General features: G+C 46.6%; 1 protein-coding gene across 1 annotated transcript in view; it reads left to right on the top strand.

The window, feature by feature from the left end:
• The window catches only part of MTHFD1L (methylenetetrahydrofolate dehydrogenase (NADP+ dependent) 1 like), a 195,957-nt gene that overhangs the window by 26,200 nt on the left and 154,759 nt on the right, over positions 1-14,998 (top strand). Inside the window, exon 8 of the mRNA XM_002714991.5 lies at positions 8,666-8,777. Coding sequence (XP_002715037.3) covers positions 8,666-8,777 — 112 coding nt within the window. The remainder of the gene's footprint in view (positions 1-8,665; positions 8,778-14,998) is intronic.

Below are 14,998 nucleotides of genomic sequence, written 5' to 3'. Positions count from 1 at the left end.
CCCCACCCCAGCCCCACTGCCCTAGCTTACATTTTTCCTCCTCTGGTGTGAGGAAGGGGATTATTTTGGATGAATTCCTAGGTTGGAGATTGCCTTTTCTCTTTATGTCCATCGTGAGTTTTGTAAGCATCCAGCTCACTGTAACAGAGATTAAGTGACTTCTCTAGGATGTTGGATACAATCGAGTAACTTTAATATTTTCCTCATACATCGAACAATTGAGTGATGAAGTAAGAGGCGGATGTAGGAACATTTAGGAAAAGGGAGGTCATTTATTATCCTTTAGGGGAAAAAATGGTAGATAAATGTTGTAATCATTATTTCCCAGTTGTCCGTTTGGCTTGTAGTCCCTCTGATTTATGAAATAACCATAAGAAAGGTCTTATAACTTTAAAAGCCAATAATCTGTTTTACTGATTACAGATGAGTGTGGAAAAAAGAAATACACTCAATTCCTGAAAGGAAAAAAATTCTCCCAGGATGAGATCATTGGGTGGATACGAAGTGGGGGAAATACCTTTTGTTACAGTTGTTCTGTGGACTTCTCTTGCCACAGTATTACATGTGAATGACAATGCCTTGACACTTTCATTTCAGAGTAGTTACAGTTATTTCAGCATTCGTATTTGATAGTAGGCTTAATATTTCAGGAAAGTATGGATGTTGATTCACAGATACCCAGCATCGTCGTATGCTAGAGGGACAATTAATTTCTAATAAAAAGATAGACATGGAAAATCTATGATTCATCAGGGTATCTACTCAGGATCACTTCTGCCTGAATGAAATCTCCGTCTGTAGGGCACTCACTGTGCCAGGTGTGGGTGATAAGGCCCATTTCTAGAGTAACATCACTGATGAATCCCTAATACCCACAGTGTCACTTAAACCTGAGACCAGAAGCCTTTCTCCTTAGCCTGCATGGAAACTGTTCTTCCTAAATCCTGGGACAGACCAGCGTCTCCATTCGTCACTCCCGTCCCCTCAACACTGAAGATAGTGCTCCCTAAGGATGCACTCGAACCCTCGAACCCTTTTCCTTCCCATTCTTCCTATTGCTCCTGGAGAATCTCATCCAAACCTCTCTTTTTTTTTTTTTTTTTTTTTTTTTGATTGACAGAATTATACAGAGAGAGGGACAGACAGGGAGGAGAGAGAGATCCTCCCTCTGTTGGTTCCTTCCCCAAATAGCTGCAATGGCTGGGGGCTGTGCCAGGCCGAGGCTAGGAGCTAGGAGCTTCTTCTGGGTCTCCCATGTGGGTGGCAGAGGCTCAAGCACTTGGGCCTTCCTCCATTGCTTTCCTAGGCACATTAGCAGGGTGCTAGATTGGAAGTGGAGCAGCTGAGACATGAACCAGTGCCTGTATGGGATGCCAGCACTATACCACACTACACCGCAGCATAGGACCAAAAATAAACATATTTTCATTCGGTTTCCATGACCTTTTAGAAATGCTCTCCTATACAAATCCCAAATATGAAATTCTCCTAGGCCTATTTTTCAAAAGCCTTGATAGCAGTAGATAAAGCATGTCTTCTAGCCGAGAGTTTGGGGCTGTACTTTCTGTAGTTAAAAATTGTTTTATTTGGGAAACATACAATTGTGATATTCTGTATGACTTTGCAAACCACTGTTTTCCAAATCTGTCCTGTCCTCCCTTTCCCCTCTCATATTCTGATGTTTGTTTCTCCCTGTCTTGGAGAAAATGGATTGCTTGTTATCTAGACTGTACGGCAGCCGGGCTGCCCGAGTGCATAGCTGTGTCTTACTATTGTTTTACCATTTGGTGCCTTGCCTGGGGAGTGGGTGGTTCACTCTAAGCTGCTCTACTCAAGTCTCAGCAGAGAAAGCAATATTTTGTTACGAGGTAGAGTTTCAAGCCAAGCTTTGGCCCATGTCTTTCCCATGTGGGCGGAGGGGAGTCAGAACAGTCACGGAGACGATAATTCTCCCCGGTTCTGAGCTCATTAAAATCTCCCCTCTCCTCCGTGGGTCATTTGTTGATTCAAGCATCTAGCACTTTTCCTTTCCAGAAAGAATTAGCATCCACGATGTGGTCATTGCTAAGAGGGGGGATTTTTGTCTTTTTCTCGGTGGGATTAACTGTCCCCCAGTTGCTTATTAGGACGGCTCGCCCGAGAGTTGCGGGTGGGTCTGGAGTGGAGGGGTCAGGGTGGGATTGCCCAGATTTATAAGTAATGAAAAGAACAGGTCGAGTGAAAGGCACCACATGGAGGAAGCTGAGTGTTCTTGGGGGGACTCGTGTGAACTGTGATCCTAGCGTTTTCAGCCTTGTTCATGTGAACCTGCTTTTTGTAGATGTCTGAGCTGGTTCTGGGTTTGCTGCTCTGTGCAGGAACCATGAACCAAGCGGCGATTCTGACCTGCAGCAAGCTTTAAACATGCATTTCCTCTGAGGACTCGGGAGGTGGGACGTGTGAGGGCAGTCTATAAATGAAAGATATTTTACAGAGATGTTAAAAATGCCCTTCCCGCCAGAACACTGTTCCCCCCCAAATACGACATCGCATAGAAATCCAGCTGCTGTTCAGATCCGTACGTGGACGCCACGTGCGGTTTTCACGGACCGGCTGCCGGGGCTGTTGGTGACACATGCCGCAAACTCGGTGACGCTGCCCGGCAGTGCAGCCTTGAGGCGTGGAAGAGGAAGGGTTATGGAAGCCGTGTTTCAGCAGGGCTTGCTCTCCCCCTGTGATCCGTGCGGCAGATCCAGTCTGACGCAGGTTCACTTCCCGAGCTGTAATAAAGCGAGGTGCTGAAAGCCGTGGATGCCGTTTGGCCCACGAGCAGGTCCTGAGCAACTGTTAATACGCTTTTCCCTATTTGCATGATCAAATGGATTGAGTATTTCCAGGTGTTCCCTTTTAAAAGCTGACGCTGTCGACTCCATGAGAAGAGGTGTTTAAATTGTCACCCTGTGTGCAGCTGCCCTGGACCCTGGCGTTTTTGTTCACAAACTAGAGAGAGCCATGTGGGTTTGCTGCTTCTCCTTGCTGTCTCGTGTTGTGTCCTTAGATTCCTGAAAGACATCAGCTGTTGCCTCTGGTGGCCCACACGGTGTCTGGAACGCTCAGGCACAGGAGCTGGCTCATTGCGCTCCCGGGTCTGCAGAGGTCAGCCCGTCCCAGCTGAGAATTTATGAGCAGGTGTAGAGTATGTTTGCGTGCTGGGTGGTTGGCTGGCTTCGTGGCATGGTCATGGAGGTTTTGTCTTCCACTCTTCTGTCTGTTGAGCCGAGAGTCTGCAATGAAGTAGGTGGGACAGATAGTGGCAGGAGGACTGTCGGTGTTGGAAAGTGAGGGGCAGTAGCTCTCCAATCTCTCCCTCCTAGGCTGTCTCCAGGGCCGGCTGCACTGGGAGAAACAGGACCTCCTGTAGGTTTAATTACACTCTGTGAACGTTGTTTCCTTGTTTGCTAATCAGCGTCGTCACACCACCCGCATGTGTTTGGCTCTCCAGTAATAACTTACCGCTCTTCCACCTGCCCGATGGTGGCCGTCTCCTTCCCGGAGTCTAATACTCCCTGCTTGTTCCCCTTCCACACGTGGAGCCAGTCTGAAACCAGCCGCTGCTTAGTGGTGCCTGGACAGGTGTCAGCTCTCGGTAGGGCTGGAGCCCAGCTTCTGCCCTGCTTCCAGATGCAGCCTTCCTGGCAGCCGTGGCCCTGCCGTGCTGTACCATCAAACCCAGCAGGATGGCCACGCCGCGTGGTTTGCAGAGGAGGAAACTCTTTTTCAGGTAGAACAAAAATGGAGTCGTTGGACAAGAATACCCAGGGCCTCAAGGAAGAGAGGATTCTTGCTCCAGCTCCAGACAGTTCTTCCATGGACACACAGATAGGAGCTTTGTGTCAGCGTCTGCAGATGGTGCTCGTCCAGGCTGCTGGTCAGACCTACGTGTGGCTCCTGTTTTTCTCCTAGACTGAGTGTGGCTCACCATTGCCCCTGTTTCCGCCCAGGCCACTTCCTGACTCAGAACACCTCCCACCCTGTCTCCTTTCTGTCTCCTGATGCCATCATTGTAGTGTTTTTTTGTTTTTGTTTTTTTTTTGCCCCATCATTTTTGTTGATACTACAGCTAGTGTGAACCATAATCCTGCACAGACTGTGTATTGCTGGAGACCATACTGGAGACTTTTTGTTTGTTTGTTTGAGATTTAAAAAGCAAGATTTATAAGAGTCAAAGAACTCCACCCAGAGCAGTATGGAGGGGGAAAGAGAGGAAAAAAATCCCAAGTGGTCCATAGCAGTCGAGTTTGTGTTTTTTTTTTTTTTTTTTTTTTTTTTTTTTTTTTTTTAAAGATTTATTTATGGCCGGTGCTGTGGCTCACTAGGCTAATCCTCTGCCTGTGGTGCCGGCACCCCAGGTTCTAGTCCCAGTTGGGGCACCGGATTCTGTCCTAGTTGCTCTTCTTCCAGGCCAGCTCTCTGCTGTGGCTGGAGAAGGCAGTGGAGGATGGCCCAGGTCCTTGGGCCCTGCACCCGCATGGGAGACCAGAAGGAAGTACCTGGCTCCTGGCTTCGGATCTGCACAGTGCACCGGCCGTAGTGGCCATTTTGGGGGTGAACCAATGGAAGGAAGACCTTTCTACTCTGCCTGTCAAAAAAAAAAAAAAGATTCATTTATTAATTTGAAAGTCCACATTATGCAGAGAGAGAAGGGGCAGCAGAGAGGTCTTCCATCTGCTGATTCACTCCCCAATTGGCCACAACAGCTGGAGCTGCGCCATTCTGAAGCCAGGAGCCAGGAGCTTCTTCTGGGTATCCCACACAGGTGCAGGGGCCCAAGGACTTGGGCCATATTCCACTGCTTTCCCAGGCCATAGCAGACAGCTGGACTGGTTGTGGAGCAGCTGGGAGTCGAACCAGTGTCCATATGGGATGCTGGCACTACTGGCACGGCTTTACCCTCTATGCCACTGTGCTGGACCCAGCAGTCGAGTTTTTAAGCACAAGTTTGATTGACATTCAGATACAAGGTGGAGACAAAACCCATCAAAAGACCTGATTTACAGTCTTCTATCCTATCTGCTTGCTCATGATAAAACAAAAAACCATCCAGAAGGGTGGCATAGGTAACTTGTTTTCACAATAAACTGTGAGCTCAGGACGTTGGAATCACCACTCCCCTGCTATTCTGGTAAATTTGGAGAATCCTAAGGAAGGAGGGTAGACATTTTGATCTTGCTAAAGATAACCTTTTGGGGGTAGCAAGCATTCTACACCCCAAATTCCACTGGGACCACCCTGCCTATTAATGCGTCTGACTCCTCACTTTCCCCCCTCGAGAAGAATGAACCCAAACACCTGAGAGGGGGACTGGCCCATGATCGCTCTGGCTGCCTCATGCTGAAAGGCACGTTGGTGAGAACTGCAGACAAGACAGGGTTCCAGCAGGAAGTGGCTTCTCCAGGGGACGCAGTGCCAGCTTGCAGAAACTGCTTCCATCCAAGGTTTCATGTTCATGACCACCTAGAATGTCACTGTTTCAAGTCTGGAGAAAATGAATCTAAGAAGCAGTTTAAACTCAGAGTCTAAAACAAAGGACAGAGTCCTTATTAAATGACTTAAGAAAGGTGCTATCTAAACCATGAGCAAGTTTTCCCATTGAGAGGCAAATAGAAACTGACAGAAGGGGCCTGATAATAATCAGGTGGGCTATAAGGCCTTGCCAGTTACCAGGCCGAGACCTATCTATCTCTTCACATGGGGTACATCATAAGAGAGGTGTGAACCTCCTTAGGGAAGGCACCCTGTTGACTTCCATTACCTAGCTGGCCTGGGAGGAGAGCTGGCTTGAAGAGAAGGCAGGTGGCATCTCTTAAAGGAAAACATTTTTAGTTAACTTACAGTTCTGCCTGCAATGTTGCTGACGCTACTTGGCCGTCCCCTCTACAGCAATGGTCACTTTGGAAGCAGGGCTGAGTGAAGGGCTTTTCAGCTTAGAACCAACAAGGTCTGCAGCTCTGACCTGGGAATCCTTTGATTCCAGGCTAGTTCGCTTTCCAGTGACCCAGCTCTTGGCTGGCAGAGCGGCCAGGGCTCTTCATAAGCTGCCTTCTGCTGAAGCCCTGGCTTTCCACATGGAAAACCAATGCAGTGGACTTGCCTGCTGTGTCTCCTTGATGGCAGATCACTGGGCAGAGCAGCCATTAATTGGCTGCCACCTATCTTCACATTATTTCTGCTGCCTAGTAAAGCAGACCGGAGGAAACCTTTAAGAGGAGGCAAGTCAAGGAGGTGTTCAAGTCCCCCATCTCTAATCTTTGGTGGCCTGAGCTAGAAGTCCATAGTCACAGCCGTGTTCTGGTGGTGGTGTTTCTATGAGGTAGGGTCAACAGTTCCCTTGAGGAAAGTTATGTTCTCACTTTGAAATCAAACACGAGGACCACCCTATCTGTAAAATTTGATGACATTAGTAAAACTCCCTTCCTTTGGTCTGAAAGGGAGGTTTTGCCTGTTTACTGTGCCCATGGCAAAGTAAACCTAGCCGTGAAATCATAATTTAAGCTCTCATTTTGGCCATGCTATTATTATAGAAAAATGTTAGGGATCCATTTTAAAAGATCTAAAGATCAAATTGTACATCCTGGAGAGTTCTTCAGAATAGAATTAGTTTCCTTGAAGAGAAATGAGGGAACAAGTTAGCCTTCCCAGATCGCTTACTGTCAATAACAATATCAAATGAAAACTCAGCAAACAGTTTTAACTGTTAAATAATAACTAATGAAAACATTTACAGAAAGGTCCAATGCCTTCTATAAATTTCAAGAGTGTATGTATTTGGAAACATTGCGTAAATATCTAACATAGGTCTAACTTGTTTGACCAGCAAACCCAAGTACAAATATGTCAACAAATTTAAAACATCTGGTACAGAGATTTAGGTCACATGAACCAAAAAGGTATCTTCAGTTAACTTAGCAGTTTAAATTTATGAGCAATATTTTACCTATAGGCCAATTAAAACAGAACTCTTCATAAATAATTTTCCCATGTAGACATATAATATGCACATGTATAAAATAACATACAAGATAGAACAATAAAGCAATTTCAGTAATAGTTTCCTAAAATCCTTAGTTTTTTTTTTTTAAACAATCAGTCGATTAGAATTACTTCCTGCTCTTAATAACTTGAATTAATCTAAGTTGGAACCTGTAGCACATTATTGACTTTATTTGCTTACAGAACTGTCCCAAAGTATTGAATACAATAGAGGTCAGAGAACCTGAAAGAGGACACATTAAAACAACCAATAATGTTTTAACTTCAGAAGCAGTAAATCTGATATACAAAACTGTGGGTGGCAAAAGACTTTAAATGGCCTCGTTTAAAGTTATGAACTTATTAACCAACAAGAAGAGGCACTTGTGCACTCCACACAGTATTTTTTTTTATTACCTGTAGGGTTTTATAGAACATCCCCCTTTAGACCTCTGGGACTTTCTCTTTAAGATAATCAAGTCTGGGGGACGGCACCGTGGCAAACTTGGTTAATCTTCCGCCTGCGGCGCCAGCATCCTGAATGGGCGCCGGGTTCTAGTCCTGGTTGCTCCTCTTCCAGTCCAGCTCTCTGCTGTGGTCTGGGAGGGCAGTGGAGGATGGCTTAAGTGCTTGGGCCCTGCACCCGCATGGGAGACCAGGAGGAAACACCTGGCTCCTGGCTTCGGATCTGTGGGGAGCAACCGGACTAGACTGAGTTACTGGAATTAAGACTTATTCTATGCATCTGCTCTCCCACAATATGGCGCTGGGAGAGAAGTAAACAGCTTCCGCACAGCTGCCTCCAGTTCAACTAATAAACTGTAGGACTTGCTATTGATTGGAGGAGAGCAGCGTACTCGGCGTGTGGGCAGCCGAGTTAGGATTGGCGGAGGAGGACTATAAAGGAGGAGAGAGACGGCATGCACCAGGAACATCTAAGGGGAACATCTAAGGGAACCCGTGCAGCCCCCGAGAAGAGCCGGCCGGCGGTGTGCCGCTCCCCTGCGGAAGTGGGGAATGTGGCCAGGGGGAACTGCCCTTCCACGGAGGTGGAAGGGATAGTAGCCAACCCGGGAAGAACCAGCAGCAAACCCGGGGAGGGCCGAGCAGACGAAAGAACAGTGCAGGGTTTAGTGTCGTTCCTCCACGAAGAAGGGGAGCGACATAATGGTGCCGTGACTCGGATATGAAGCCTAGGCAGGGTTTAGTGTCGCTCCTCCACGAAGAGGGGGAGCGACACGGATCTGCACAGTGCCGGCCATAGTGGCCATTTGAGGGGTGAACCAATGGAAAGAAGACCTTTCTCTCTGTCTCTCTCTCACTGTCTAACTCTATCTGTCAAATAAAAAAAAAAATCAAGTCTGATAACAACACAAGATCATTAACTTTTGGACATTGGTATCAGTAGCATTTTACATTATCATAACTTAAAATTTAGCACCACTTTTTAAAGTCCCATTTTCTTTTCCTTTGAGGCTATAACTCATGCTCTATTTGTACCAACGGGTGCCTGAAAGGAATTAGGAGAGCGCTGGCACCTGGGTCAGCAGCTTGGCACCACTCCATGTTGGTGCCTGTTACATCAGCCATCTGACATCAGTAGTCACCCATGTGCTGAGGCTGCAGATCAAAGTGGGTTTTTCCTTTTTCTTTTCAGCTTCAAGAAGCCGACATTGTGATCTTGGGCTCACCTAAGCCAGAAAAAATTCCCGTGGCGTGGATACGGCCAGGAACTACGGTTCTCAACTGCTTCCACAGCTTCATGTCAGGTAAAAGCCCTACCGTCGGTGCTGGGCTGCTGCGTGAGGCCAGTGAGGTGGTTAGCACAAGGCCTCGCCCTTGTTCACGGGAGGAAGAGCGTGTTCCCGAAGCGTTGGTGTTGTCTGCATAAGTGTATGGCAGAGGCTGCTCGGAACGCCAGTGTGCTCTCCTGGGCTTCCTGACGTCACAACCCAGATGTTGCCGCAGGTGGCTGCCTCTTCCTCCTGCCACACGGAAGTGTCCCCTTGCTGGCCTCCAGTACTGGCAGTCGCATCTGCTGTGACCTATAGTAGATGATTGGCATGTGTAAGATAACCTAGAAACTCTTAAAAAGTGGCGGAGTCTTTTCCTGCAAAGAAATCTCAGCTGAATCTCACCACATTGAGAGCAGGTACTAGCAGAATGACCGGGAGAGCAGGAGTGGAATCCAGCCTTTGTCTGCCTGGCATTCCTGTGCAGTAAGCCCTACTGCACTCCCTCGGAACCCCAAAGTCACCCCTAAACAGCGTGAAAAGCACCATTAGAAACAAACGGTTCTAGGACTGGAACTGGGATTGTTTGGAGCTTTGACAAAGGAGCTCAAATACCCTGGACCACAGAGGTCTACCTCTGGGGCAGCTGTACCCGCATTAGGGCACCTAGCCAAGAGGACCAGTAGGAGCTGGCCCAGAGTGGGTGCCTTTTTCTAATTTAGACTCTAAGAAAGCCTTGGACCACCTCCAGGCCCCCGAAGAATACGGGGTATGCAGGAGTCAATGGTGCAGGGAGACCAAGGAGCCTCTTTCCTTGCCACTTTTGGCTTTGGCCTGCAGATTCCAGTGTGTGGAAGAGGACTGTGCTGAGCTGGGCTGAGGGCAGGGGCAGGTTCGAGTCCCGGCTGTTCCACTTCTGATCCACCTCTCTGCTATGGCCTGGGAAAGCAGTAAAGGATAGCCCACATCCTTGGACCCCAGCAACCACGTGGGAGACCTGGGAAAAGCTCCTGGCTTCTGGTTTCAGATCAGACCAGCTCCAGCCATTGTGGCCATTTGGGGAGTGAACCAGCGGATGGAAGGCCTCTCTCTCTCTCTCCTTCTGCTTCTGTATAACTCTATCTTGCAAATAAATAAATCCTTAAAAAAAAAAGAGCTCATGGATGAATGAAGCATTAGAGAGGCACAATATAATAAGACTGTGAGATGCGCTGCTCTCCTTAACAAACAGAAGGCACACACTGAGTAACTTGAAAATACGGTTTGTGTTGCTTTTGTGTAGGACTTTTTTTTTTTCCCCTGAAAATCCAATGCCTGGCCCATCAGTAGTGATGAGACCCATGGGCTGCTTTGATCAGAATTCCCGGTAGATTAGGATTTCAGTCATGCCCTTTGTCTCCCTTTAAGTGAATGTTTCTTTGCTGCAATGAGATGTGGTGTCTTTCAATAAAGTTGATATTTAGAACAGTTTTGGCCCAATCCTTGCTGGAAATAGGAGAGTCTATTTCAGTGTCCTTTTGGAAACCCTTTGCCTTATTATTATTATATGAAAGTGACATTTTAAAAAAATAGCAAATAGCCCCCTTTTTTTTTTTAATTTAAGTATCTATTTGAAATAGTGACAGAGATACAGGGAGAGACAGAGAGAGAAAGAGCTCTTATATCTACTGGTTCACTCCCCAAATGGCTACAACTGTCAAGGTTAGGGGAGGTTGAAGCCAGGAGCCTGGAAAGCCAGCTGGGTCTCCCACGTGAGTGGCAGGGGCTGGAGTTCTTGGCCCATTTTCTGCTGTTTTCCCAGGTGTTTTGGCAGGGAGCCAAATTGTAAGGTGAGCAGCCATGACTAGAGCCTTCACTCATGGGATACTGGTGTCACATCAAGTGTTGGCGTAACCCTCTTTGCCACAACCCTGGCCTCTGCCTTATTTTTAAATCAGATTTCTTTTTTGAGCCTTTGATTTTGAAAAAAATATTCCTGAAAATAGTAGATTCCATTATAATGATTGTTTTGTGGGGGAGAGAAAAGACTACGGTGTTTAATGTTGATCGAGCAGTTCTGTAAGTAGACTGATTGCAGTTCATTTATTTTATCTAGTCCAGTGGCGGTACTTTTCTCCTTGATTTTTGAGTGTGCAGTGCCTGGAAGAGTGCCCAGCTGGCCATGCACGCTTAGTCAATGTTGAGAGTTGAGTAAGTGGGTCATGCACTCAAGGCTGTATTCGTGGTTTGGGGTTAGTTGCACTTTAGAGGTGTTTGGACCTCTCACATGAAAGCAGGGTGACAGGACAGCTGTTGACAAAGATAATGAGTGCTTTGCTGAGTGAATGGATGGGCATTTCCAAATAAAGTTACAACTTTACCAACTTGAAGTAGTATGAAAATTCAGCCTGTGAGTGAATTAAAGATTTTTTTCTCCTTCTCTTTTCTTTATAATCTTGACACTTTAAACAAATGAATAGACCTTTTTGAAATATTATTAAAAAGAAACGTGCTTTTGTTTAAACTTGAGACCAGAAGGAGAATTTTTAATACATTTGTGGCTGGGTGCAGGCAGAGTTTTATAATGAAATTTTCATTCTGTGCTGTAATGGCACAGGGTCCCTCCCCACCCTGTAAAAATAAATGGGATATGGTGATTTATGGTGAGGTAATTCTGCAGGGGTGCGTTATTTAATACCTAATCCTAGAAGAGATTTTCCTGATGGCTGATAGCCCAGAACCACTTCTCAGAAAACAATTACACCTCACTTCTATTGCTTGATTCCAATGTTTAGATTTCAAAACAGGGAGTATCATTCTCCTGTTAACTAGCTCTAACTTTTGCCATGCTTGCCAAAGAGCAGAGTTTACCCAAAACAAGAACATTTTGTACCCCAACAATTAGGACTTACCTTTTTTTTTTTTTTTTAAGATTTATTCATTTATTTGAAAGAATAACAGAAGGCGAGAGAAGGAGACAGAATGAGGATCTCCCATCTGCTGGTTCACTCCCCAGATGGCTGCAATTATCAGGGCTGGGCCAGGCCGAAGACAGGAGCCAGGAGCTTCATCCAGGTCTCCCTTGTGGGTGGCAGGACCCAAACATTTGGGCTCTCTCCCGATGATTTCTCCAGGCCGTTAGCAGGGAGCAGATTGAGAGTGGAGCAGCCAGGACATGAACCGGTGCCCATTTGGGATGCAGACAGTGGCTTAACCCAGTGTGTCACAGTGCTGGCCCCAGGACTTACCTGTTGATGTCCCAAATGGTACAGAGGAGAAGCTGGGCCCAGAAAACACAGTTCAGCACAATTTACAGCATCATTTTCAGCTAACACAGTTCTGTGTGGTGCAGAGTAGAACCCCTGGCTGCAGCCCAGGGCTTGTGCTCACGGACCAGAAAAGCCCTAGGAACCTGGTCTGTCTCTGAAGGGAGATGGAGAATGTAGTGCAAAGAGCATGCATTTTGGAGTTAGAGTTAACCTGACTCAAATAGAAGAGAGTTAAGCTTCTGTTTTTAACTGTTAATTGCATTGCACTTATAAACTGTGTGACTTCAAGCAAGTAACTAAAACTTATTTTTAAACAAATATTCATTTATTTGAAAGGTAGAGTAAGTAACAGAAAGGTGGGAGGTGGGGTGATAAAAAGAGAAAGAGATGTACCTTCCATCCACTAGTTTGCTCCCTAAACGGCTGCAACAGCAAAGGAGAAGCCAGACTGAAGCCAGCAGCCCAGATCTCCATGTGGGTCTCTTATGTGGATAGTGGGGGCTCAAGTACTTGGGCCATCTTCCACTGCTTTCCCTGGCATAGCAGGTAAAAGCTGCTGCCTGCAGTGCCGGCATCCCATATGGCCGCTGGTTCAAGACCCTGCTGCTCTACTTCCAATCCAGCTCTCTGCTATGGCCTGGGAAAGCAGTAGAAGATAGTCTAAGCCCTTGGGTCCCTGCACCCTCATGGGAGACCCAGAAGAAGCTCCTGGCTCCTGGCTTCAGATCAGTGCAGCTCCGGCCATTGCAGCCAATTGGGGAGTGAACCAATGGATGGAAGACCTCTCTGTCTCTCTCTCTCTCTCTCTCTCTCTCTCCCCCCCTCCTCTCTCTCTCTCTCTCCTCTCTCCCTCTCCCTCTCCCTCTCCCTCTCTCTCTCTCCCTCTCTCTCTCTCTCCCCCCCTCCCTCCCTCTCTCTGCTTCTCCTTCTCTTTGTGTAACCCTCACTTTCAAGTAAATAAATAAATCTTTAAAAAAAAAATAGTGTAGCAGCTTGGACTCAAGCTTTTACGCAGGTATGGGATTCCAGCATTGCAGGCAGATTAATGCACTGTGCCCCCACGCCAGCCCCAAAAACTTGAACTTTCTAATCCTCAGTTACCTTCTGGGTAAAATGGGAGCAGGGCTGTTGGGAGGAACAAGTGGGATGAAACCTCAGGTGCCTTGCTGCTTTCACAGCTGGCAGTAAAGTTTGGGCTGCTTCTCTGCCCAGCTTCTCCATGGCATCGTTACCCTGTTGCCAATGCACAAAGTAACTTCCTGACAGCAAGTTTGCAGAATGCGAGTGCGTATCTGAAAGGCCAGCCCAGCGAAGGAGGAACTCCAGTGGGATTCTGAGAAGGTAGTAGGCAGGCAGCTTTAGGAAAGTAGATGTTGCCTGGCTCTTAATCACTATCCTAAGGCATTTAGAATCAGGTGAGCGTACAGATATTTATTTATGACTTCTGAACTTTCATCATTCCAAAACCTATTGGATCTTCTCTCTTTATGTTTTGTTCTTAGCTTTTCCTTGGACGGTCCAGGTGTTTTGAGTCTGTCCCTGAGAAATATTGTCAGTTTTCCATTTCAAGTTTTTATTTATTTCTCAATATAATGTAATTTATTTTTTGTTCTTTTAAAAGGCTCAAGCTATGTAGAATATGCAGCCTGGTATTAATTCCTTGATAATTTATTTTCAGTAGTTTCAAAAGGACTGCATTAAGTTCATAGTGATATTTACCTTTTTTTTTTTTTTAATTTGGGAGGTAGAGTTACAGTTACAGAGACAAAGAGAAACAGCGTGAGGTCTTCCTTCTGCTGGTTCACTCCCCAGTGGTCTCAGCGGCCGGAGCTGGGCCGATCAAAAGCCAGGCGCCAGGAGCTTCTTCCAGATTTCCCACATGGGTGCAGGGGTCCAAGCACTTGGGCCATCTTCCACTGCTTTCCCAGGCCATCAGCAAGGAGCTGGATCAGAAGTGAAGCAGCCAGGACTCGAGCTGGCACCCATATGGGATGCCAGCACTGCAGGGAGAGGCCTGACCTACTATGCCATAGTGCTGGACCCCAAAGTAATATTTTCATCATATTCCTTCCTTCATCTTTTGAACAGTTGTTATATACTCTTACTGATAGTGAGATTCAAATGATTTAAGCAGGAGTATAACTCTTGAGAGCACTGTCACAAAAATTAAGCTAAATCATTCATGTTTATTTCATTTATTCTCTTTTACTTTGTATCCTACAAAACCTATATATTTAACTTCTTTTTAAAAGATTTATTTTATTTATTTGAAAGACAGTTACAGATAGAGGTAGAGACAGAGAGAGGGGTCTTCCATCCACTGGTTCACTCCCCAAACATAGGAGCTGTGCCAATCTGAAGCCAGGAGCTTCTTCCGGGTCTCCCACATCGGTGCAGGGTCCAAGGACTTGGGCCATCTTTTGCTGCTTTCCCAGGCCATAGCAGAGAGCTGGATCGGAAGTGGAGCAGCCGGGTCTCGAACTGGTGCCCACATGGGATGCCGGAATTGTAGGTGGCGGCTTTACCCACTACATCACAGTGCCGGCCCGCAATTTTTTCTTTTTTTTTTTTTTTTAAGATTTATTTATTTATTTTAAAGTCAGAGTTACACAGAGAGAGGAGAGGCAGAGAGAGAGAGTGAGCGAGCGTAGGAGAGGCCTTCCATCTGATGGTTCACTCCCCAGATGGCCGCAAAGGCTGGAGCTGTGTCGATCCAAAAGCCAGGAGCCAGGAGCTTCCTCTGGTCTCCCACACAGGCCAGGGCCCCATGGACTTGGGCCATCTTCTACTGCTTTCTCAGGCCATAGCAGAGAGCTGGATCAGAAGTGGAGCAGCTGGGACTCACTGGTGCTCATATGGGATGCCGGCACTTCAGGCCAGGGCGTTAACCCACTGGGCCACAGTGCCGGCCTCATAATTTTTTCAAATAAATAAATACATTATGGGGAAAAAAGTCCATTACTTTGAAAAAATTAATCACCAGTGTTTTTCAAAAGATTCTTCTTGTAC

The sequence above is a fragment of the Oryctolagus cuniculus genome, chromosome 5 (assembly GCF_964237555.1).
Source record: "Oryctolagus cuniculus chromosome 5, mOryCun1.1, whole genome shotgun sequence".
In the NCBI taxonomy this organism is placed as follows: Eukaryota; Metazoa; Chordata; class Mammalia; order Lagomorpha; family Leporidae; genus Oryctolagus; species Oryctolagus cuniculus.
The sequence above is the reverse complement of the archived record's forward strand: the minus strand, read 5'-3'. Positions and strand labels throughout refer to the sequence as shown.